General features: G+C 48.6%; 1 protein-coding gene across 2 annotated transcripts in view; it reads right to left on the bottom strand.

The window, feature by feature from the left end:
* Window positions 1-26,769, bottom strand: part of lin-28 (protein lin-28 homolog) — a 211,795-nt gene that overhangs the window by 126,419 nt on the left and 58,607 nt on the right. For both annotated transcript variants that reach the window (XM_050171686.3, XM_050171685.3), the window contains exon 2: window positions 13,685-13,735. In XM_050171686.3, coding sequence (XP_050027643.2) covers window positions 13,685-13,735 — 51 coding nt within the window. The remainder of the gene's footprint in view (window positions 1-13,684; window positions 13,736-26,769) is intronic.

The following is a 26,769-nucleotide window of genomic DNA, read 5'->3' as shown; positions in this document are numbered from 1 at the left end:
GACCGCGTTACTGAGATGACGACCGCAAATTGTTCCGGTGGTTACGGGCTATATAGAAAATTAACTAATGGTCGAAATTTGCAGAGTGTAATTGCAACCACATGGAACGCATTTCTCGCGCATAAATTTCACATTTCGCCGCTCCGGCGTCGCACGACCATTTCACGCCGCGATCTAACTGCTCCCTCGTGATGGCTGGAATGGAAACATAGAGCGACTTTCAGCCATTTTATACAATGGCAGTATACCGACTATGTATCATAAATTAGATGTATGTCTTGCGAAACACGGTGTACATGAGACGCAGACTGCCGAACCTTCTGAATTCTGACGTACGAACATCTGACACATGCGCATAAAATGGTTAGTGTGGGGGGCCTGCTGTATACTAAGCAAGACGGGGTCAAGGCAAGCTTTGCATAGCTGATTGCGAGGCGCGGGGTTTATATATATAATATATATATATATATATACGCACAGCCTGAGAAGAGACGAGTGCTTGATTTTATGCGCAGGAAGTGGACAGTTAGTGGTCATTGAGGTAACTGCGGAAGAAGTCGTATACCCTCGCCAGACCTCAGCGCATGCATCGCGAGCAATAAAGCACACTTTGACGGATGAGCATTACAAGCGTCTTTCCCGTAACCGCGAATAGAGCGTCGAGTGCAATAACACGCGGCCGCTTGTGGTATAAAGGGGACGTCTATTTTTGAGCGGGCTGCATAAAGAGCTTCTCTTTTGTCCGCGCGTTCTTTCGAGTTTGTGTAAGCGGGCGCGCGCAGAGTTCAACGCCCAGAAAGGAAACTTGCCCGCGTCGGTGTCTTGGCGTTAACGCGCCGCCGTTCTGACGCACAGACAGTCCCGCGTTAAATGCGCTCGCTTTTCCCATGCTCGACCCGTGTAAGTCGGCTTCCCTTTGTGCGCGGGGGCGTTTCACGATCTCTGCAGGCCCGCGTGAGGGACTTCGCAAGCGCTGTGTAAACTTGCATTGTGTGCGCGCTCTGCGATGTTCGCGCTGCTCTCGTTTCCGACCGGTTCCCTTTCCCCGCAGGCAGAATAGAGAACCAAGAGAGCAGTTAGTTGACGTTGTACTGGCATTTTGGTTACTTTGAAAGCGTCTCGACCACAGTCGTGTATAGTTAACCTGCCTGGCTTTCTATAAACAACCGCATGTCAGACGTTTGTGTGCGTGTGCGTGTGTGTGTGTGAGCGTGTGTGCGCGCGCGCGCGTGTGTGCGCGTGCGTGTGCGTTTTTCGGTTGTGAGCGCCTCACTACCTGTTGTTCAATTCGCTATGCGTTGGTCTGCTGAGCACGAGGTCGCGGGATCGCATTACGGCCACGGCGGCCGCATTTCGATGGGGGCGAAATGTGAAAACACCCGTGTACTTAGATTTAGGTGCACGTTAAAGTACCCGAGGTGGCCGAAATTTCCGCAGTCGTCCACTATGGCATGCCTCATAATCAGAAAGTGGTTTTGGCACGTCAAACTCCATAATGAATTATTAAATTCGTTATACGCGAGCACTGAGTGGTTCCTTTCCTAATCACTAACTCTGTCTCTACGGACTATGAAATTCAACAATAAAAGCTCGTCCCATAGGCTGAGTTCGGGTTCGCTGTCCACTCATTCAAGCTGCCACGCGTAGTACAAGAGCTAACACTTCCAGGCATAGAGGGAGAGGAAAGCCTCATTCTGCGAACTTTGGCGTCTGCTGGCGTCAGCTGAGCATACAGCAGGTGCTATGTACTGCATGTCTAGTGCACGCATTTAACGTACATCACAAAGCGCGGAGAATAGTTTTGCGTGCGGCCAAAGCGTCGCGACCTCGTATAGTTATGGACACACATATCAGAACGAGAGTATGGCGTGCAGCTCCGCACAGTACGGGTGCATACTAGGTAAAAAGACCGCCGGAACAACACACGATTGGGATTTGGGCAGCCATTCTGCAAAACCACGGCCGCGCTTTGTCTACCTCGAACAGCTTCGTGAATTGGCGCTCACGCAAAGTCGGCGTATACACGCGTTCCGCGTCGGTGAGCCGACACCTTTATGCGCCGACTCACGGTACCGTACGCCATGGCACCAGTCGCAATCTAGGCGTGACTTCTAACCGTCGACGAAATGACGAACGTGAGAACGGCGGTGAACTGGGCAGGCGGCATGCTTAAAGCGCGTGATGACCTGAGTAAAGACCTGGAGCCGAATTCGCTTTCGTTCGCAAGCGTTCTTTGCCGCTGGCTGACCGTCTTCACAAATTACATGTCTAACATCGCGATCGACAGGCGTCCGTTATTACATGAAGAAGGTTATGGCAGGAGAACTTTCTTTTGTTGATGCCAAATTGGAGTCGAATTCAAAGACCTTGGAGCCGAATTCAAATAATTTCTCTTAGAGAGTTCCCCGATTGGTCTGCGTTCGAGCGCCCGCTATAGTCATGATAGTGATGGACGCCGTAGCGAGACGAATGCAGTGTCGAGGACCAGTATATCGGACGGCAATTATTTAAGCAAGGTTTTGTAAATGCAGGTCCTGCTAGCGGTGGCAATGGCGTTCTGCAGCTGAGCATGAAGTCACAGGTTCAATCTCCAGCTTCAGAGTCCGCATTGAATGGAGATCGAACGTAACAATTCTCGCGTACGAAGATTTATGCGCTGGACAAAGAATCCCAGGTGGACATGAAACTCTTTGTAACTATACAGCGGCTGTCAGAGATCCTGCGTTGCCTTGGGACGTCAAACCCAACATTCAATAACAAATCAATTAATAATTGGAACTCACCAGCCATAAGATGCGCAGTGAGGTAAGAAAGTGAACAAGATGAGCGTGCGTCTCCTTCTCTAGCGTGACCGTGGCTATGTATGCTGTCCGCGCGGCTGAGCGCATACGCAGCCCAGGGACGTATCTCGGAGGCAATCTGTGGAGAGTGCAAGAACCGAGATGGCTGGTAGCTTTATGCGCGCGCTTTGTTTCTGCGCGTCTGGGTAGCATAATCTCGAAGTTTCTGAGACGGGGCGATTCTACAAGGCCATCTGAAGAAGTTGCAGATAAATGGCCCTTATCTGGTAAGAAGCTGCGAAGAAGTTATCTTGGCGATAAATGAAGACCAGGGGACTTATATTATTCTGTGCCGCGTTGATGGTTTGATGTGTGCTTTGCGTCAAAGGATAGAAGATTTGGGAAAACTGAATTTTCAGAATTCTGTCGGTGTTAACAGCGACAATTTTTTTACGCTTCCGGATTTTTATCTTCATTCAACAGCCATCAACGATGATGGTCAGTTCTAGATCCAACGTACCGCCATCTGTATAGGATCAGCCATAGCCCCCATTTCGTGCGGCATTTTTTGATCTTCGGTCGACAATGTAATTTCTGCTAAGCTGGCGGAGACGCCTGTAACGCGAGTGTTTAGGTACGTTTACGATTACTTTATTGTTATGAAGAAAGATATGCGTCTGCATTTGCATGACGCGTTCGAAGAAATTTCGGACACGTTCATCAACTCATCGGGAGGGCTTAAGTTCAAGTACGGATTGCAAATTAACAACCGCATTCAGTTTCTCGATATTAATCTCTGTTTTTCTTTGGATGAGCATGTATGCTGGGCGTATCATCCCACATCTAAGAAAATCTTGTTGCGCTATGACAGCTCTAAATTGATTAAGAGGGGCGTAGCAACCACTTGCATTAAGGCGGCACCAGGTAAGTCGTGCGAGCATGAGTGCGAGCGAAGTTTTTTTAAAATCATATAGCACGATTACAGAACTCAGATTTTTCACGTTCTGTCATCCCTTCACTATGCGAAACAACCTTGGGGAAAGAAAAAGATTAAGTTCGGAACCAGCGCACAAGGAAAAGAATGAAGACGAGAGACCAGCGCCCGTGGTGCCATACTTGCACAAGTTGTCACACAATCTAAATAAAGTTTCTGATAGTTAATGTTAATTTGCTTTTCAGTGCCCCGTGCAAGCTTTCCTCGATATGCAATCGTACGAAAACACTCGAAAGGACCCTGTGCCCACCAATCATAAATCTCGTTTCGCTGACTGGAGGCGCAACGTTATCTATCAGATACCGATAAGCTGTGGAAAAAACTTATGCAGGGCAAGTGGATCAGTGTTTCAATGACAGAGCTCCTCAGCACAGCAGTAACCTAAGGAATGACTATGGGAGCCCTTTAGCAGGACATTGTAACAAGTGTCCCTGCACTCCCATATTTAAAAAAAAAAAAAAAAAAATTCTTAGGGGAAGGAAAAGGTAAGAGTGAAAGGAAAAGGTAAGAGGGAAAGGGAAATAATAGAGGCATAGTACATTAGAAGGTAAGGAGATACATGTGTAAGCGCTCCCTCTCTTGCCTTGTCGGAGATGATAAATAGCTTTTTTGCACGAACGATTACGATGTAGCGAATTTTGCAGATGTATATGGGACTGGTGTACGCATGTCTATGCTGATAAAGGTATAAAATGGCTGGAGAATTTGTAAATAAACTTCCAGTTGGCAGTCATCGCTTGTCTGCGGTATTTGCTTCTTCGTGTCCTTGTTTTATTCGCGCTGTTCAACCTCAGTTCTAAATATGAACCACCTAGCCCCCTCATCAAGATCTTACTAATCCATTCGCCGAGCACGGTGCATGGTAGCGCGTCGCTGGCAGAGGCGATCTCTCGGGGATGCCTCTGAGTTCACGAAGGAGGAGAGCTGTGGCAGGACGAGGTGGCCACTGTCAGCTGAAGCAACCGGCCGTGAGGCAGCCGTCGACTGCTCTCGGCAAAGAAGCAAGCAAGGAGCTTAAAGTCCGTCTTACCAAATCCGTGCAGTGGAGCGAAAGACATAGGACGCGTAAGCCAGCTGACAAAGAGAAACCGAGGAAGGTGTTCCTCCATTGCACGGCTCGCGATCGCCCTCTATACGACGTTGAACTGAATGAAAGCGTCGCGTATGGATAAGTAGCGTACAATAGGCGAGCCATCTATATCTTCCTCTTAAGAAACACAGAGCAAAAAAATGGCACGGACAAGAACGAAAGAAGTAACTGGAGTAGTTCCAGACTCACAACCTCGGATTTTTATCGAAAGCCAAACAATTTAAATACACAATCAAGTCACGTGAACTTTGGGGACACGATAGACGAACAAGAACGAGCGTCATGCAATTTACGGGCTCATGCTCACACGAACCGGACGTCAAGAATAGGTGCAGCGAAGATCAGGCGTGATTCTTAAAAGCGAAGTCAAGTTCAGCTTGACTTCGCTGAATTTTGCTGAATCAAGACAAGCGCCTGTCCCGTGGCTTCTTTCACTCTTATCGGAGTATTTGTTCGCGCTGTGTTGCTTAAGATGTAACTACGCCAACTCGCCCGAATTTCAGCTACGCTATGCCATCCTCCCTTTCCTGGAACACGCAGCCGACTTTCATCACTGATTCGCCGCTGAAAAGAGACCTAGCATTGGCTGCGCTGCACGGAATTAGCGAGACGGTGTATAGACTCCACGCGCGGCGTTGACGTATAGTAAACTTGCGTAAACGAGACGCACAGCTGAATTTGATTTCCGGACGGAAGAAGGGACAAGGACGGTGCAGGGAATCTCCTTAGCTCGCATACTAACGAACAAAAAAAAAAAAAGGACGATAATGGTAATGGCGTCGAGAAAAGTTGGGGGAGGAGGGGATGGATCAAGTGAACAAGACGAGAAGAGCAGAGAATATCGGGAACTCAAAATGGCGCACTCACAAGCTGACACGACGGCACGAATAGCTTGTGAAGCTGGCTATGAACGAAAGTAGTCGCGGTAAGTGTAGTAATAGCGCCAAGCGTGGAGGGAGGAGTGTTAATGCGAGGAGGCGTCGTGAGGGCTGCCGGCGGAGGATATGTGCTTCGACACTCTGGAGCCATCTGTGACGCGGTCTGTCCGCGACTTCCTTGAGACGTCTACTGCGCGGCCCCTGCTCACGTGACATGCAACATCTGGTTTTATCGCCGCAAAGAATTCAAACCGTGGGTGCTGTTTCCTTTCCTTCCTTTTTCTTCCTTCCTTTCTTTCTTTGTAAGAAAAACACAGTTTGAGATGTTATGCGCCTTAAATGCTATAGGTATACACTTGGTGCGAGACACACTGCAGTCGAAGACACCAGATCAGTTTCCATGATGCGCCTCAATCAGAAAACCGAAAGAATACATTAACCTGAGAGCAAATGACATTTGCATACGCGTACGGATGGATAATATTGACAATTCGCAGCAGATCGGCGGGTCACTGACCGAGTACTGCAGGAAATGCGTGTTGTGTGCACCATGGGCCTGTATTGCCTTAGCTAACGTGCCTGCCTCGCCGGCAAGAAAGTGAGGAGGTGAGCGTCCTAAACGAAGAAAAGCTCGGGAAACCCGGGTGTATGTAGATGAAATCGTATACATTCAAACCTCGCTATAACGAAACGATCAATAACGAAATAATAAATTCCCCTTGACATCCTTATAGAGATACATAGCGCAGCGCATGCAACAACGAATATAACAAATTTAGAGTTATAATGAAGTAATTGTGGCCCCCCTTCAACTTCGTTATAACTATGTTTTAGTAGATCGCCGCACGGCGTCACGCCGAACGACAGGGTCGACTCGCCCATTCGTTTCTTTCCTTTTCACATCCTCCTTTCTTTACTACCTAGTGGTTATGTGACGCGTGATCGTCGTCAGTTTGATGCGCAGAGTCAGTCACTGTATTAGGCACTAGCACGAGAGGACAATCGGCGTTTTTCTACACACAGGATCCTGAAACACAGGCGCCGCCCTTCATGGGCACAGAAGGCTATCCATGAATGCTCCCAAGTTGCGTTTCTTTCTTTCTTTCTTTCTTTCTTTCTTTCTTTCTTTCTTTCTTTCTTTCCTTTTCTTTCTTTCTTTCTTTCCTTTTCTTTCTTTCTTATTATTTTCTATATCAACGGACAGTGTGATCGCGTTTGACCACGTGACGCTTACCTTCTGCCCGCGTGTGTTTATGGAACCTGCTCCTTCTCTCTTTGTCTTCCGCCGTAGTGCTTTAGTAAATTTTCCTCTCTCTCTCTCTCTGCTCGCGGATACGTATACAATTGATGCACATTCAAAGAGCCACAGGTGGTCAAAAATAATGCGTAGCCCTCAACTACGGCCTCTCTTATGGTTCGAGTGTTGCTTTGGGACGTTAAGTCCCACGAATGAATGAATGTTGTCTTTATATTTTCTCCTGCCCTTTCTCCTCTTTAGTGCAGCCAATCAGATACCTTTCCGGTTATAATCTCTGCTCTCGTCTTTTCATACACTCTCTCTCCCTCACTTTCTCCCTGTTTGTCAGGAGCCAGAAAACCGACCTCAAGTCTAACAGTTGCATGTATACAATTATTAGTCAGTATGATCATAAATTTGACGTTATTTCCCGCACACTTCTCCCGGAATCAGTGTCGGCTATGATACGGTTCTCGCGTAAATTTCGAACCGCCACTTCGAGTTGTTCCTCCGATTCTTCATTCGCATATATATATATATATATATATATATATATATATATATATCATCGATTTTTGCCATTCTGAGCGGTAACAGCACCAGCTGTTGACGGCGCAGCAAGGCTAGATGTCGAGGATGAGGAGGAAGGGGAATCCCCCTTTAGAGCAGGAGGAGCAGCAAGAAGTAGAAGGCACAGCGCTTCGGAATTCCCCTCTCCCCCTCTTCTATCTCTCAGTCGTCCTGGAATTCCGCGACTGACCCCTGCAAGCTGCCCGCAACATACGATCGCGCGCGGAGACGCCGTCCTGTTTCGGGCCGCCCTGCGCCTCCGCCGATGCGGTCGGTTCGTCCCTCCCCGCTGCCGAGTTTACGCGCGCGGCCGCAGCAAAAATCAAACGGACGGAGAGAGCTGCAAGCACAAACACACGCGCGCGCACGCACGCACTCATGCACAAAAGTGCGCAGGAAGCTTGCGTCAAACTGGCGGGCCGAATTCCACAGCGCGGAGACGTGGACGCACACACGTGGAGACACTTATCGCGCGACTTATCGAGCTCGTTCTCGCCGCCGCAAAGTATTTATTTCTCGCAAGATGAACGCGAGAAAAGGAGAGAAAGAGAGAGAGAGAGAGAGAGAGAGAGAGAGAGGGAAGCCCTATCGGTCGTTGCGAGCAAATGAAAGCTGTGGCAACTGCGAGTGGCGCTGATACCAAATGAATGGCGGAAGAGCCGACCTTAGCCTAGCTCGGAGGTGGGTCTTCCCTCCCTACCTTCCTCCCCCCTCTCTCTCTTTATTTCCACGCGTTCGGGAGCCACGCGGTAAATAAAAAGAAATCGGTGAATTCTAGCTTCATGATAGCAAGTAAGAAAAGGAAATGGAATAGATTTTTTATGTCTCCGGGTGAATGCGGCCAGCTTTAAGACCAACGCGTGCCGCACCGTTTCCTTCCTTCTTTTCTTTTTCTGTCATAAGATGACATATGAGACCCCGAATAGAGTATCTCAATCGATGGAGGCCACTTGCTACGTTTTCGGAGGCGAGCTTGCTTCTAATGTATGCACTGGCTGCTTCCTGGGCTTGGATGACCCTTCCTCGCGGTGTCTGGGTGTACTTGACTTCTGACTCGTTAATATCTTGAACCAGATGGACCTCCTGTGAACGTTTTCATAGATATATGTCACAGGGTGTTTAAGTGGACGATATTTATCCGTCTACCTATCTCATCCGTCGGTCCGTCCGTCTTCACATGTGCAACTGAATCCCCCCCGCCCCCCCCTTCTTAATGTGAAACGGAAATCAGCTACCTCCGTTTGCTCTGTGATCCACTCCACCGTTTTGCTGCTGTGATAGCACTATGCACCGATCATGTTTAGCTACATCGCTCGTTTTTGATCTGCTATAGCACAAACATAGCGCAACGAGTATCAGTTAACTACGCTGCTGTTAATTACGTTCTACTATTAGTAGAACAACCCCTCCCATATGAAGAATGGGCTCTGTAAGCAAGAGAGGACAAAAGAAAAGCAAGAACAACAACAACAAGCACCGGCGGCGACGGCTTTCACATCATACCTCGCCATGACGTCAGAGATTTAGATAGCGCTTACTGGGGTCTGGTCAATAGCGATTATTGCTAAGGAAGTGCACTGCAGACTGCATTGCGAGTGAACAACACTCGGTCGTTTGTGGCCTAAATATCCGACCTGACTGAATACCCAATTGCTTATACGTGAAAAGGCGAGACTGAATATCCAACGAGACGAAATATCCAACTGCGCTTCCATATAGAACGAGAAGGAACGTCCAACGAACCTGAATTAATTACTTTTGGATAGTCCGTCTTGTTGGATATTTCGTTTCGTTGGATATAGAGGCACGGAAATAGATTAGATAGATAGATAGATAGATAGATAGATAGATAGATAGATAGATAGATAGATAGATAGATAGATAGATAGATAGATAGATAGATAGATAGATAGATAGATAGATAGATAGATAGATAGATAGATAGATAGATAGATAGATAGATAGATAGATAGATAGATAGATAGATAGATAGATAGATAGATAGATAGATAGATAGATAGATAGATAGATAGATAGATAGATAGATAGATAGATAGATAGATAGATAGATAGATAGATAGAAGAGAGAGAGAGTTTAATGATACGAAATGCAGAGAAGTCGGCCTGAGGTACTTTCCTCTAGACAGCTGCTCTGCGTTGGGGGTATCTCAATCCAGCCTGTTGCAAAAGCTTCATCTCTGTAAAAACGGCCCGAATACGGGAACATGAGTCAAAATCTGTGACGTTATACACTGGTGTACAGGCGCTGAGGCTGAGGCCCGAAATTCAAAAAGAAGAGGTAGGTTTGGCCTTATGTTTCACGAGTAATAATCAAGAATTTCCCCCCAAGTGAATATACATTTCATATTAGTATGAATGAAAATATACTATACAGCTAAATATATTGATAACTGTATCACTGATAGTGATTTACCAGTCCAAAATATTTTGCTCTTCAAATCAGTTACAGGGCGAAATTAACAACGAGAGACAGCAGGCAACGAATAAACGTCGCACATGTGTGTTTGTGTGTGTGTGTGTGTGAGAGAGAGAGAGAGAGGAGCAAGGAAACAGAGGGAGGTTAGCGAGACGTACGTACTGTTTGCTACCTTGCACTTCGGAAGCGAAATTCCCTTCCCCAGTGCAGGGTAGGGTGCACAGTGCAGGATTCCCCTTCCCTAGGGATATAGGGACAAAAAGAGAAAGAGGGGAGCGCGGGAGAGAGAGAGAGCACTAGTTGTGCGCACATGTGAAAGTGAGGTCGCGGATACTTGTCGACTGGAGGTGTACTATATAGCAGCGCTCTCCTTGCTTTCTGTTCCAGCGACACGCGCTGCGACCGTGGTCCAAGGATCTTCGTTTCCGGAAATGGTCTCGAGTTAAGGCGGTTTCGCGGCTGTCCGGAGAGAGCGGCACTGGACGTAGTAATGGGAACAAAGGCACGTGATGGTGTTCAATAATCTCTTCGACTCCGTAGGAGTCTCATATTGGTGCATCACTCATGCCAGTGCGGAACGAGGAAGCTTTTACAAATACGTGTAATTTCCTAAACCATCCTCCCTTCTCTCTTTCTCTCTCTCTCTCTGTAATTTCCTAAAAATGTTACGCGAATCAGTTCCACACTGAAAGAAGGTCAGGAAGAGAGGCCGAACGAAGCGGACAGATTACGCGACGTGACTTCAGGACAGAGAGAGAGAGAATAAGCGATCCATTATTTACGTCCTTTATTTCTCTTTTTTTTTTTTTCATTCTTTCCTTTCCGTTTTTGTGATGCTGTAGCCTCTGATTGGTGCAGCCAGGCGACGAGGCCACGCGATCTTTGAGCTGAGCCGTCCCCGCTCGTTTTTCAAGCGCGCGAACGTGCGCGCGTGCGTGTTGGAACAGCGATTCGCGACAGCGCATCGCCCACTCCCCTCCCCCCGTCTACGATCCCCCCGCCCTCTCTCTCCATCTGCCCTTCACGTCAGGGCCACGGTTTCGGGACCCACCTCTCAGCATTGATCTCGCAGCAGCCTCGGGGAAAAAAAAAAAAATCCGGCACGTGGACTGACGCACAAAGAAGACCGTTCGTCGCGAGCGTAACCTTCCAGGGAGCGGGGAAGGGAGACAATGGATGCAGCCAGCCCACCTCCCATCATCATCGCTTGGAAAAAAATTTTACCGTGAATAAGCAAAAAAAAAACAAAGAATACGAGGAGGAAGCTTGCCAGCTTAGGGCGATGAGCCGGCGTTTGTACATAATGCTGTTGTCGTCTCCGGTGGCCCCGAGCGAAGTAAGCGCGGGCCAAACTATACGAGATACGAACAATCGCGCGATAGATAGAAGGGCGCGCAAGACAACGTTATCTATGGAAACTCTCGTGATGCATACTTTGAATTCAAGACGATGAGCAAAACGTGAACAAGGTGAATGCAGGAGCCAACGTTTCGACAAGTGGACTTGTCTTCTTCAAGGCGTCTCATCGTCTTGAATTTCCATCTCCCGCATTCCCCGTCTTTTCTCTGGATACTTTGAAATCAGTCAACTGGCGTATTGTGAAACCCGCCTTTACGGAATTTCCCGCTGATACGTCACCGCCGATATATACGCCAGCGTGAAGCGACCGATTTCGAATAATTTATCTCGTATTTGAGCCGTTCTGGCATCGGGGAAATTAGCTAGGAAATTGGTCCTTTGAGCGACTTGAGTCTTTTGTTCCACTGGAGCGCACTGTAATCGTACCACGGAGACCAACGATTAAGCAGACCCATGTAGGCGCTGTCGAAAGCAGTATATGGCAATTTGCTGCGGAATTTAGGACGGCGTCGCCCCCGATGTTCGTTTCTGCGCCTTCATTGCTTGTACCAAGCCTCCCCCTCCCCCCCTCCCCCCCCTATCACGATGCGGCGGGCTTTTTCTTTTTTTTTTTTACTGCAGGAGCGTACTTAATTTAGGAATACAGCTTCACAAGCGTCTTTGCTGTCCCTTTGATGGACTCAAAACTGTTTTGCGGGCTTTTCACTCACCATCGGCAAAGTCGCAACCATAATCCAGCATCTTATGCGGATTCCTTGCAGAGATCGGCTCATATTTCGCCCTGTGACATCGAGTTGCTTTTCTGACAGATAAAGTTTTTCAACAGATTATCACCGATACCGATTCGTCGCTCGGTGCAAGACGCACCTGTCACGCTATCGCGTTTAATTAACGCAGCTTCTCGACGTTTCTCAACTTCCACACGTTACGCAGCTTCTTTCGTGACGTGCGAGCGCGACAAGATGGCGGCCACGCGATGACGTCAGTGCAGACCATCTACTCGAGCGCCGGACTCGAAGGTGGCGTGAGAATGACGCCACCGAAACTATCGCCACAGATCCCTCTTCGTGGTTTCGACGTCGGCGTTCCATTCTTGTCATCCCGGTGTCGCCGTTCTGTCAGTGCCATGCTGCCATCATCATGCCGTCGCCACCGTTCTGGCATCTTCATTTCATAGTCGCCTCTGTCAGCTGGCCGCTTTCGTCACACGCACTTCCATTAAACACAATCGGCCATTTCGGAAGATTTACGCCACCAACTAACGCTCGACTTCCACAATCATCTCAAGCTCATTTTTGACAAACTTATTATTATTATTTTGCAATTTATACTTTCCTTCGCAGTATACCATCGTTCCGATTTCGTGCTGGAAGTGTATACAGAAAAATTAAAAACAATTAAACTATGGGATTTTACGTGCCAAAACCACGATCTGATTATGAGGCACGCCGTAGTAGGGGACTCCGGATTAATTTTGACCATCTGGGGTTCTTTATATAACGTAACTGTTAATTGGCAGCTTGAGAGCTCTTTCTTGATTCGGTGGATGGTGGTGCACGGCCGTTCTTAGCTGATGGAGCGATTTGTCTGGTTAATTGCGATAACGAACGAGACTCTAGCCTATTAAATATGTGCGGGTTTCCCAGAAGCTTACAACCTTCTTAGAGGGACAAGCGGCTCCTAGCCGCACGAAGCAGAGCAATAACAGGTCTGTGAGGCCCTTAGATGTCCGGGGCCGCACGTGCGCGCGCTACACTGAAGGAAGCAGCGTGTCTTTATCCCTGTCTGAGAAGACTGGGTAAGCCGTGGAACTTCTTTCGTGATTGAGATAGGGGCTTGCAATTTTTCCCCTTGAACGAGGAATTCCCAGTAAGCGCGAGTCATAAGCTCGCGTTGATTATGTCCCTGCCCTTTCTGCACACATCCGTCGCTACCGATTGAATGATTTAGTGAGGTCTTTGGACCGATGTCCGGCGCGGACTTTCGGTTGCGCCGGTCTGTTGGAAAGATGACCAAACTTGATCATTTAGAGGAAGTACAAGTCGTAACAAGCTGTGCACTTAAATCTAAGTTCACGGCTGGTGTTGCACTTCGTCCCGACCGAAATGCGGCCGCCGTGGCCAGGATTTGATCCCGCGACCTCATGCTTGGCAGCGCAACACCAAAGCCAATAAGCAGCCACGGCGAGGTTACAGAGAAAATCCGATCATTGGTACTTCCGAAGAAAGAACGCACAATTTCAACTGAGTTTAGTTAAGTACAGTGCAGTGTAGCTTTACTACACCGAGCGCACATTCGTAGCATGCATATTGTATAATATACATGGCACCTCCACTTACCGTTGATACTGCTTTCCGTGCATCCGTTTGTGTGTACGATAACCTCGGAACCTGCAAGAAGGAAAGAGATAAGATCAAGATTAGCACGAGCCTCCACCGCCTTACTACAAAGTCTCGCAGTGAACAGTGATTATAGGGCACCGCGCACTCAGCCAGAAGGCGTTGCGGCTGCTTCAGCTTTCTACGTACGCGGCCGACGCCACCCGCTTGGACTACAGCGGAAATTTACGACACTCTGGACAGCAACAGACGCGTGCCCGTTTCACGCTTGATCGTACACGGATGTACGATTGTACTACCTTGGGCAGAACGCGTAAACTTGTGATAAACGATTGCTACGGGCACCGCGAGCGCGTAAGGTCTCTTATATAAGGTTTGCTCTTCTTCCGCTCGCATTGCGCTATGTTATGTCGACGCTGCTGAATCAGTATGGAAAGCTTGAACGCGCGATGCCGATACGTGTGGCACCCAGCGCACCGATATGACTGCGTCAGCTGCACGTGACAGAAATGGCATGGCGAAAATGGGATGACCACGACAGCCGTGACGAAGACACAACGAAGGCGAAGGGACCACGACAATGACACGACCAAGACGGCATGATAGCAATGGGATGACGGCGCTGGACAATGTAGGGGAGGAGGAAAGAGAAAAGTAGAAGGCAGGGAGGTTAACCAGAATAACGTCCGGTTGGCTACCCTACACCGGGGGAATGCGTTGGGGGGCTAGTTGGCGCGAATCCACAATTACTTTGTTTAGCGCAAAACAACCGACACAAGAAAGGCGAAAGCGGGAGCGGGAAAGGCGGGCGAAACCGGGAGATATCAGCAAGCTCTCTAACGTCTTGAAGGTGCAGCGCAAGACGACGAAGACAGAAGGCAGGAACACACAAGACAGCGCCTGTTCTTGCCTTCTGTCTTCGTCGTCTTGCGCTGCCCCTTCAAGATGTGCAACCAGTAACAACTCGCCCAAATGTCCATCCTTCTAAACGAATTTTTGTGTTCTAGCGCGCAGGCTTAAGCGAGGAGACCTTTATTCAAAATAAAGGTCTCCTCGGTCACGAATATATGGCGTCTTGAAGGGTGAAAAATAAATAAGGAGAATTAGTAATCACGTTACACTCCATGGACACGAGACATGCTTCCTTGCCTGCCCCCCCCCCCCCCCCCCCCCCTACTCTGCCCTTTTCGAAGGCTTAAATGATGGGCAGATATGCCTCGGCTTCAGGTAGATCCGCATTTTCTATCATACTCGATGAATTCGAAAAATAATGAAGTCGGATAAAATGAATGAGTCCGTTCAGTCGAACACCCGAAGCCGACAGACCCCATGTAATGTAATTCCTTCCTAATGGACGAGACATCGTATAATCATACTCGCTTGCGACCGCTGCCAACACCACAATGGTTAACGCACGCATGCCGCGAACACAGTGTTGAGGACAGATATTTTCATAGTCCGTATTTTTTTTCATACTTTTCTTTTAGAGTGCACTGGAGCACGTCTACACAAGCTCGCTCATCGCAAACGCCGGTTTTAGAGACGCTGAGAACAGTTCAAGGGACAGTGAAGAGACTGCAGCCAACTACGCGTAGTTTTACTTTCAACAAATGAGTTTGCTTACTGTTTTCTTCACTGGAGATAGTAAACCCGTTTAGAACGAACGCATCACCAAAGTTCGTTTAAGTTCCCTATATAGGCGAGTTTGGGTATAACGAGTTACTGAATATATCGAACCCTCTTTTGGCGCACAAGCCTGCTCGTTATAATCGGGCTCGACTGTGTGCTAGACCACGCTGTATGGGTAGTCCAAACTGAAACTCTCAAGAACAAAAAAAGTCGATCCAATGCACATATGATGGAATATATGGGGAGCGAAACTCTAGTGAAGCGATAACATAAATGTCGTGGAAATAACTGCAGTGTGGGCACAGTCGCGTTTATTGTCATTCATTCGTTTATTGTCATATGCATATGCTTGAGCCCATTGTCCACACTGTCCCAACGCGCACAAATGCGCTCCTTGCTGCAACCTTACACTTCCCGTAAGCTACCGTCTCCAAACTTATTTTTGCGACAGACTCTGTTGGTGACGCCGGCCTGACATGGAGAGCGCCGTTTCCAAGAGACGCGACACGCTTGAAAGAGGCGCCGAAAATACGCTCCTTGTGGTTGAAACCTTACGCGTACGCGAACTATGATCGCCAAACTTTTTTGCCGACAGGCGCGCTTTCTTCACGTATACGCACACAGCCATCATCCACCCACCGATATCCGCCGGCAGGCTGGAGCTGCAGAGAGGTGTGGGGGTTGTAGGAAAGGGGGGGGGGAGGGGGGCGTACAGCTGGTGCAGCGACCCCGTCCACGAAATCGCAACGTGTATAGCGAAGGTGGATACCGTCGCGCAGAAACTGTGAGAGCGAAATAGAAGGCCCGGTATCATCGCACACCCAGTACGTCGCCAACACGAGCCGCGCACGGCGCATGGAACAAAGGAAGCCGCTCGCGGCGCCGGTTTGGCGCGCCATAAACTTCCTGCCGTCGCACAGGCGCCGAACCTTACTCTGCATGTGCCACGACTCACGCGGCCACTGCTGTGAATGAGCGATCCCGGTGACGACGAGCGAAACGAGAAGCGACCGCGGAGGCACCTCGGCGTGCGGGCACGTGCTACTGGATCAGCGAAGTTGAGCTTGTCACACGGCTGGACCGTCCCCTTTCTCTCCCTCTATTTCTCTCTTTCTTTATCGCTGCTCAACTTGCTCGGTAGAAGGGAGGAAAGCGGCCCTATCTTCGACAGTCTCGGCTTCCCTTGGCTTGTTAACATGTCACCAACGAGACATACTCAAGGGACACGAGAGATTAGTAAAAGACAGAGACACAGAGAGAGTTAGGGGTTGTGTAGATGAAACGGAAACAGGAGTGGAGCATCATGGCTGACTAAGAGTAAAGAGGGGAGAGGGGAAAGCACATAGAGAGCGGGTGTATATTCGAATCTTGGGCTCAAAACTCGAGCTCTTTGAGGAAGAAATCTCTTCGAGAAATCAAGTAAGGTGTGGGTGGGGGGGGGGCGAAGACTGGATATACAATCTCGCTGAGGGGGCTTAGATATAACTTGCTCAGAAAGCAGCTGGGAATCTGCAAAACCGAAACGAACGATTACCATGCCGAATCAAGCGGACAGTAAAGATCTGCCAGATCGTACTATGATTTCGCTATCTATCTATCTATCTATCTATCTATCTATCTATCTATCTATCTATCTATCTATCTATCTATCTATCTATCTATCTATCTATCTATCTATCTATCTATCTATCTATCTATCTATCTATCTATCTATCTATCTATCTATCTATCTATCTATCTATCTATCTATCTATCTATCTATCTATCCTGTACCTGTCGAATCTCCCTATTTCTCCTGGAGACTCCCTAATTCGCACCAGTCCTCCCGATTATACGGAAGCTGCCATAAATCTCCCAAAAAATCAGCCTGAACACTCCGCGAAAAAAAAAGAAAAGACGTGCCATGCAGCATAACCGCACCGTAACTGCCACTATGCGCTAGGTAGCTATAGCTGAAGTCAGATTTAAATTCAGTCCATTTGTGTGCACGCACTGTAGGCCTAACTTCTTTCGCTTTAGATCGAGACATGCGTTGAGGAGTGCCTGTGAAGCAAAGGTCCAATTTGCGTCGCATATGGCTAGTTGCCTTAAGTCGGCGTCGCCTTTCTACAGAGGTGTTATGCAGTGAGGCACATAAACAGTTGAAAGGGGCCAATGTCACAGGATATTTACGTTCGTTAATTATACACGCGAGCGTGCGCCGTTGTTATTAGCGCCGACACGTCTAATAACTGTACTGGCGGCCGTGTATATATGTGCTTGACGTTGCTGAGGAACAAAAAAAATTATTTTTTTTTCTTTTGTCGTGCGCTCCTGCCTTGGCGAATCTCCGGAATTTCCAGGTTCCCAGGTTGGGTTCATTTCGTTTATGGGTGCACTAAGAATGCGCACTAAGCGAAACAGTAATAAAATACGAAAAAAATCAAAGTCCCCCAAAATTATTTTCACATTCGACGAGATATGTTCAAGAAAAAAAAAAAAAAGAACTCAACGCGGCTTCGTTCAGGTGACTTCAGCGAGGCTCCAGAGTGCGTCACTTCAACCACGGGAAAGCACTAACAGGTAGTTTAAAGTCATAAAAACAATACCCGCAGTCTCACAGCAGTATAAAAACAAGATGAAGCTCACATTTCCTGAATATCACGACGAGGCACCAGGCGCTGGCACAGAGCGGGCACGCCGCGCTCTTCATCCCAACGATACCGCCACGCTTCTTACTCTGTTGTGCTACCGTGGTGTTCGGGCACGGCGTTCTGCACCCACAGTGACGTCACGATGGCAACGTAGGGTCACGTGTCCACTATTTGTGACGCCGACGGGGGGAGGCTGGCGCGATATTGTGTAAGAGGGGTGTGTTTTCGGCGACGTGTTTCATTTACCTCCCTTTGGCAACGGAAGGGCAGCTTCTCTGTTACCACAAAGAGAGGGCAGACGTTGGTCTGTGTCGATCCTTGATCAAAGAACGTTTCGTTAAGACTATACCGCGTTTCGATAACTGAAGTGTGGACCACGCTATATTCGTTTAACGGCACATTATGGAAGGATAGTTAGTTAAGCTGTATTGGTAAACTACACTCCCGCAAGAAGCTTTAAAACAAACACGAAAACGGAAGACCGCCGCCGACGCCACCTAAAAGTTTCAGTGTCAGCTCAGCGAGATGTCATAAATTCGGACAACGTCTACCGCATACGGTTTAGTTGAGCGTTTCTTCAGTGAACCAAAACTACATTTCGCATTCTAAGAGAACCAAGGACTCAACCTAGCAGATTTTCATTTATTTTCCTGCGCCCAAATACTAGAGAATAGAGAGAGAGAAGGGAAGAAGGAAAGGCAGGGAGTCCAGTTTGCTACCCTACACGTGGGGAGGGAAATGAGGAATACCTTTAAAGTACGTGACGCCCCACTGACATTCATGCTCGAAATTCCTAGAAGGAAAGTATCTGAAATTGTTTTCCGTCAGATTGATGAGAATGTCAGGCTGAAAGAATGCTTCGCCATCCTAAACTGCCCTCAAACCTCGTTATAATGAAACGGTACATAAAGAAATAACGAATATAACAAAGTAAGTGAAATTCCCCTCGCAATCTCCGCACAGATTCACATTGCGGCACATGTCGCAACGTATACAACGAAGTGATTCTAGCTGCCTCCTTAACTTCGTTATAAAGGGGTTTGTTTCACTGTGGTTTGCTCGCTGCCCTTCAGTGTACCTTTAGACATGCATTGAAGAAGAGAGAGAGAGAGGGATATAACGAAGGCAGGAATGTTAACCACTCAAGAGTCAGTTTGGCTACCCTACGCTGGGGGAAGGGAGAAGGGGAGATAGAAGGAAGAGAAAGGGGGGTATAGAGCAGTGCACAGACAGTACTTGAGTCGAAGCTCTCAGTTTACTACCCCCGTTGTGGGTAATCGCACGACTTCCCATCCAGTGTAGATCGAGTGCTCTCCGCAGCCCTGCCGTTGCCCGCCTGTCCAAGCCATCAGCCACTATATTGCCGGCAGGAGCCGCGCCAGCCTGCGGCTTGGGTGGCCTCTCGCGGTCCTGACCAACCCCCGGCGGCGAATTCAAAAGATAAACACGAACCCACCACGCTCCTGCTGTCGGAGCTGCGAGGAGAGGACGTCCTTGATTCGCCTTTATTCTTTTGATTCTTCTTTTTTTTCTCTGTCTGTTTTTATCTTCTTACGTTTAACTCAATTCATAGCCGGCTGCGGTGCACGTGTGACGCTCTGTTGAATTCCGTGTGCGGTTAAGCTTGTCTGTCGTTTCGCACTGTTATCACGTGGTGTAACCTTCGTTAAATTAAATTAAATTAAATTCTGGGGTTTTACGTGCCACAACGACGATGTGATGATGAGGCACGCCGCAGTTAGGGGACTCCGGGTTAATTCTGACCACCTGGGGTTCTTTAACGTCCACCCAATGCACGCTACACAGGCGTCCTTGCATTTCACCCCCATAGAAATGCGGCCGCCGCGGCCGGGATTCAATCCCGCAGCCTAGTAACCTTTGTCAAATCGTTCACAGTTTCATAGTGAAATGCAGCCATAGCTTAATATCACATCGCTTGGAGCCCCAGTTGCCTATTGCCCCCGTAGATGGCCCAAAGAAATGTCGGTGGTGCCAGCTGTAAGTGCGAAAGTTTGCACCATTATGAAAGCCACATTTATAATGTTGCGTGAAAGCACTTCTTAAGTAGATACATACTATTTTGGGGGGGACTGGGTGGCGGGGGATGGTGGGGGGGGGCGGAGGTAATTGGTTATAAGATTGTGATATCGGTGTTACATGTAGTTCCAATGGTCACTTATATAGCACCAATCGTCTTTCACTCGTTGAAACCCATTCGGATGAAAAGATAAATAGTGCAGTTCTGGTGAGAAGAATAATTTATTCAGTCTTTCAAAGTGAAGCCTAACTCACTCGCTAAAGCATGCATGAGTGATCCTTTTTGCTTGCATGCAACAGAATTCAACAAGTTGACTGACACTGGAATGGTGAAAGCTTAAAAAAAGTAAACGCGTCCGTTTGCAGATATTTTTCTCCAGATAGCTTCAGATTCCGTGTGCCAGCTTGTCTTTTATCGGAGTCACGTGATGGCGCCACCCCGACGACTAATAATAGCACACAGTTTATCGCAAACAAGAACACGCGGAGCAGTCGCAGAACGCGTATTTCCGGAACACGTCATAATATCAAAAAGTGTGTAAAATGCCCCGGGCGCACGGACTGCCTTGTCGAGCACTATATCTTCGCGACTCATCTCGCGACACCTCAACGACTCGCCTAGCTCTGAAATTCATTTACCGCTACAGTGAGAGGGCTGGCACAGGAGGACCCCGTCATCCGCAGAGTGCTCGCACGTTTGCTTGTTGCTCCTTAAAACACGAGACCGAATGACGACGTCCTCGAGGTCACTCCCGTCAGCCTTTTTTTCCTATGTCAGAGAACGCAACCGCTCGCTGTGTGCTGCCGGCCCGTCCAGATGCTGCCATTCGGCTATTGTCCAGATTCCCCCCTTTTTTTGTGTGTGTGTGCATGTGTACGGGTCCTAAACGCACGCGCACCGGGCACACGAGCCACGCACGCACCACGCGCCAGTGTGAAAGGTTCCGCCCCGTCATCGCCGCCGCAGGGTCAGCCGTGCACGTTTCGTGCACCGCCGCCGAGGACGAGCAGTCTGCCAGAGCCGAACGCGGCCGCATTGTGCACAGGAGGCCGCGTGCGGCAGCATCCCCAGGGATACAGAGAGAGAGAGAGAGAAAAGAGAAAGGACCCCGTCCACCCCCGCAACGGTCATTTCGCTCGGACCCCGTTGCTCGGACCCCGCTCGGGCGGCCAAGGCCGAACTTTTGGCTGCGCCGCGGCTCGTGCCACGGTCGGTCCTCGGGGAAGTGCCCGCCGCTGCTGTTGCGCGTTCCCGCCCGGTTCGCACGTATATCAAAGAGCGCGCACGCACCGTGAGTCGAACCTCCTCCCCCTTTCCCCGCTGCCCCCCCCCCCCCCCTCGCAGTCGCCCGCTATATACTGGACAGCTGCTGGGTTGATCGTGCGTTGTCCTTCCATGCCAGGCCGCGAACACCTGACTCTCGACGGCGGGGAATCCGGAGAGAGCTTTAAGGGGGGAGCCGACCAACGGACCGCATCGACGACCCGGACGAATGCGCGATGATAACCCGAGCGTTACGGAGCGAGAAGACACGTATGTCGGCCTTGATCCGAAACACGCGTGTTCACATGTGCACCTGTATACTTGTTCCCCATTCTGTAGGTCCCTGTACTCATGTGCAGTGACTGCGATATTGTCTGACTGTTTCTTGCGATAGTTTTGTGCCAGGTTCTGTCATAAATTTTGTGACAATATCATTGTTATTATTATTCTTTTGGTAAGCGATGAGGACTAAGGCGGTGTTACCTAAAGGCACATACCTGTCCTATTACACCGGGTCAAGAATAATAATAAAAATAATAAAAAAGACCAGACAGCAAAACATTAGTGGAGCGAAATGTACGTGCACAAACAACGCGTGATATTCGACGGCTTCTGATGCGTCTGTGCAAGCCCACGACGGGCGCCTGCGCTGCGAAAGACTAAAGAGGGCGTCACAAAAGCCTGCGTTGTTTGCAGTTCCTTGGAATAAAAAGCCAGCAGATCGCGAGTAACATAACGAACGCACGTCGCGAGAAACAACGGCGATTCACAGCTTTCCTGCGTACACTTCAGCGCTCGTGTGTGTGCCGTGTGCTCAGCCCAATCTTCTTCCATTTACCCACTCCCCTAACTAGGCCTCGAGCCACCCCTTAAACATATTACTTACTTTCTCTCTCTCTCTTTCTCAATGCGTGTACGTGTCTGTCTATCTTTGCTCTGGCGAATCATATCACTTGCAACAATATCCACGCACTAGTTTCATTAGAAACACGCTCGCATTAGCAGAATGTGCGCTGCGCAGGCACAGGATCTTTTAACTCTCTTAACACGAAATTTTTTAAGAGGCTTTTCTCAGAGGAGCTGGCCCTCGTGTATTAAAGTGGGCGCGGTGCCGTTTGTGGCGGGCAGCACAGGCCTAATGGGCAGTTGCACAGAGAGAAGGCTGAGAGCAACTAATTTCTCCATGTTGCCAGTATGCGGGGAAATAATCGGAATACTTCAGCAATTCCTCCACCGCTGAATTAACTTACTACTACATTGACAGCCTGGTACAGAGGACACGGTCACTTGGATTTCTCGCTCGCTTGGTTGCTCCTCAAATATTCGTGATCTCTCTCTCCCCCTCTTATACGTCTGGGTTTCCACGCAGATATATAATGTCGCAATGAAGTTAATCATAAGCATGGAGGCCCATTCCATGCAGATACTGCAAACTGGAATTATAAAACGTATTGCTCGTGGGCCATCTTTCATAGTCTTCAGGTTGGTCGCTGCTCAACGTGAAACCCTTTGGAAAACTTCAGCGGGCTGGGTTCGTGCCTGGGTACATCCAAAGAAAATGGTGGGCGCACCGGCTGCAGACGCGGGAGCGAATAGACTTTGGACACTGGACATTGCCTTCATGTGGTTGGCCTCAGGTAAGAGAGACGGCTGGTGTGAGAAGCCGCCCAGGCCCGAAGTCTCCAAAGATACCCGACTTCCTTCACCCGAGAACGACTGCGGGGATTAAATCGGACGATGCGGGAGATAATAAAGCAACTCCTTCATGAAGTTCACAACGTATTCACCCGCTGCAACTGTACAGGATGTGCCAGGTAACATTAGACAAGCTGCAAGATATATACATGCCAACTACAGTGTTCTGTCTTCATATCTCTGACGACTGAACAGGATAGGTCGTAAAATCGCGCCTTGCAACGTGTTTTTTTTTACTCTTCTTTTTTCGTTGAAGAGCTTGGTTAAAGTTAGCTGGTACACCCTATATGCTGCTTGTTGTGTCTTGTTAAATGCGCACACAGACGACGCCACTTTCTTGCGTGGCGTCGCGCACAAATCGACGTATGGTTTTCTACAAGCGAACGTTGCGCACCATATACTCATATCTCGGTGGTTAGCACACTCCTGCAGGAGGGTTTGTCTTCGACCCTCGTTGAAGGTGGCGGGCGAAGTGTGTGTTTTTTTTTCCTTTGTCGTTACGTGGTGAACGTGAAGCTGAGAATTAAGAGGGGGACAGACAGCGACGACAACGGTGACAAGATGACGAACAGCGTATATAACGGATAGGAAGAACACAGAAAACTCAGTTTCAAGCAATTTGTCTATGCTGTGGTAGTAAAAATATCAATACGACGCATTTGTTTTTTTTCTTTGTTCGAGGAAAGGTACTGGCCTTCTTATAGCATAACATCACGATTGTAAACTGTACGCCCCCCTCTCTCTCTCTCTCGAAAAAAAAAAGAAATTGTATCACTTCTCACACAACAAAGAGTGAAATGAAGAAAGAGGATGATAATTCTGGCTGTTCGCGGGATATTCAGCGCAGCCGTCGCGGGCTATATTTATGCCTATAGTACAGCTGCCCAGTCCGCGTCGAGGCACAGTACATATAGAGACCAGACGCGTAAGACAATCTTTACGTGAACTCCAATATAAAAAAACACAAAACAAAGGAGGACGTGCGCATCAGGCGGCATGCACGCAGGCTTCCCTCAACAAACGCTCTGACTTGGCGCGCGAGCAAGCCGACGTCTTTAAGCCTGCGTCCCAAACAATGTCAGACGCAGATGGATCCGGACAGCTACAGATCGAGATCGCAGCCGTTCTTCTCTCTCTCTCTCTCCCTCGTCCCTCACTCCTCTCTCTCTACGTGTATGTGTTCATGGTGTGAGCCTGTGCGCGTACAAACAGTGACGAAAGAGAGGAGAAAAAAGGGGAAGAGAGAGATAGAAAGAGAGAGTGAAAAGGGAGGGCGAGAAAGCGTGATGGGAATAAAACGGCGGCGAGTATAGGACATAACGGCTCCCTACCCCCTACCCCCGAAATCTTTGCCCCGATACACACACACAGCACACCGCGGAAGCGCGAGCTCTTCGCGAGCGACGAATGCGGGCCGCTCTCACTACACTGGGTAATATCAATTTGGACCCCATTCGGAGCTCCCGCCGCTCACCTCCTCTCCCGCTTATTTCTCGTGATCTTACACGACCGGCGCGGCCGACGATATGGGCCGGCTGTGGTCTTTTCTGGCCGTGTCCTCTAAATGCGCCGCAGTTCGCTCACTCACTCACTCTACGTTCTTTCCTATACGCGCCATTCTTTTCTTCTTTTTATTGTATACGTTTGTATATGTGTTCCAGTTGCTTTCGTGCTCCGCAGTGCGATGAAAAATCTTGAAGCACCGCCGCGATACTCAGAGTCGCATTGGCGGGGGCACGCCGTGCCTTCCGCGGCGCTGTATACAGAGCACCGAAATCCCGCGCTACATCACATAAGCGATCCGGGGAAAACGAACGGGCAAGAAGAACACCCACCACGGCGCACACACACACTCCCCGGGCCTGGATCCCACGCTCCAACCCGCGGCGTCGGCCCGCGGGACAAATGAAATAAGAGTTGTCGGGCGCAAATTGCCGCGCCATATGTATGTATACGGCTCGATGGAGAAGCCACATTTGTCTCGTCGCAAATGGGCGTTGCGTATATGTACGTAGTATTGTATTGTCTACGCCATGCAGCCTTCCAATTTATTTTCTTTCATTCGTTTTCTTTTTCTTTCTCTCTCTCTTTCTTGCCGGAGTCGTTTGTGACTTTTCGGGGGAATATAAAGAAGCAAAACGGCGTGCGCGTGATGTGTCGGGTCAGTTGAACGGCCCGTTTGGCACACGGCGTGGCTGGCTCGCGCTCCAAAAGTCGTCTTTTGTACGGCGCGCTTGGGTCCCTCTCCGTGGCGGCACTATCGCCGTACAATCGTCATAATCATAATCATCATCGTTCCAAACGTCATTAAGAGGAGGGGGGATGCACGGGAACCAAGCATCAGGAAGAAATGAGATAGAGAGAGAGAGAGAGAGAGAGACAAATAGAGAGGAAGAGAAAGAGAGAAGGCATACCAAAGAGATTTGGCGTCACGGACGATCGTGGACCGAATCCACAAAGCTATTTCGGTCGTAATAATCTTTTTTTGTCCTTGACTGACCGTTTTCGCCAATATGTCCGCAACAGCGAATGCCTGACGTATTTTCTTATGAAAAGTTATTTCGTATGAACAACTTTGTGAATAGAGGCCCGTATCACTCTCCAAGACTGTCCTCCTCACCCTCCCATATTACGAGCGTAAGTGAGCATATAACAGACAGGCAAGACGAGGGCGATATGATTTCGAATATTGATTTTATACCAGCGCTTCTTCAATTGAATGAACAATAAAATACATTTAAGATGCGCAGCAAGATGCGTTAATTAAACATCAAAAGTGAACAATGGGACGATCTTTCCGAGATCTGCGAGCAACTCTCAAGCAAAGTACCCCATGGTAAAATCGTAAGTGTGACGCAATCGAGGCACTGCTCGGCACCCCAACAACAGCTTTCATTAAGTTTCGAAGAAAGAAATTGTACCTGTTTTCAACAGTCGGCGCAGCCGTCTATGAGAAGCATCGCTTGACCCTTCAGGAGCCACGTGGTACCACGTATCTCCTGCTTTATGAAAACTGAAGTCAGAAGGGTGCTTTCCAGAATGCAAGTCGATGTAGATTGAACTCAACGCAGATTGAGCGTTGCTGCACGTAAGCTAAAATTCCTCGAATGCGTACACCTTGACTCCGCCTTTTTCAGGACTTACGCACCGTCCTTCAATGTGCGTCGAAACGTTCGATGCAGAGAGAGTTCGATTCGATATACACACGGCTGACGTCTGCACACGTCAGCCGTATGTATATATTATATACGTATATTGCACGTATGTTATACGAATGTATATTATGCATACGTATGTTATACGTAAATTATACGTATGCCATTTTCTCGACTCCACCGCGAAGCGCGCAAAAAGGAGCGAACGATTCGCAGCGGCGTAAAAAAACAAAAAAGATACTCACACTACAAGAACTAAGCTTTTATATGCTGCATAATCCAACGATACGGCTTACACAACTTTCCAGAGTTGCGCTGCCTGACCGCTGTCTGAGAAAGCAGCGTTGCAGGAAACACGTATGCGTGAGTACAGCAAGTATAGCGTGAGGTAATGCAGAGGCATTTTCGCGAGAACTATCCCGAGTTATTAAAATTGTATCTTTATAGGGTGAAATGTATTTGTAATGTCCCTATTAAAACCAACATTGAAGGCAACAAAAGTCAGTAGAAACTCAACAACATTCCTATATCGTTTTTTTCCCCCTAAGGTATCGACGTGCTGCAGCAACAAACGCTATTCCACCACACCCCGGAGACGCACGAAATACTATAAAGAACACCGCCGGTCGCAAGAGTAACTCCCCAAGTAATAAAGAATACGGTTTAGGCCTG

Source organism: Dermacentor andersoni, chromosome 6 (genome assembly GCF_023375885.2).
Source record: "Dermacentor andersoni chromosome 6, qqDerAnde1_hic_scaffold, whole genome shotgun sequence".
Classification (NCBI taxonomy): Eukaryota; Metazoa; Arthropoda; class Arachnida; order Ixodida; family Ixodidae; genus Dermacentor; species Dermacentor andersoni.
Note: the sequence above shows the minus strand (reverse complement) of the source record. Positions and strands in the feature narration are given on the sequence as shown.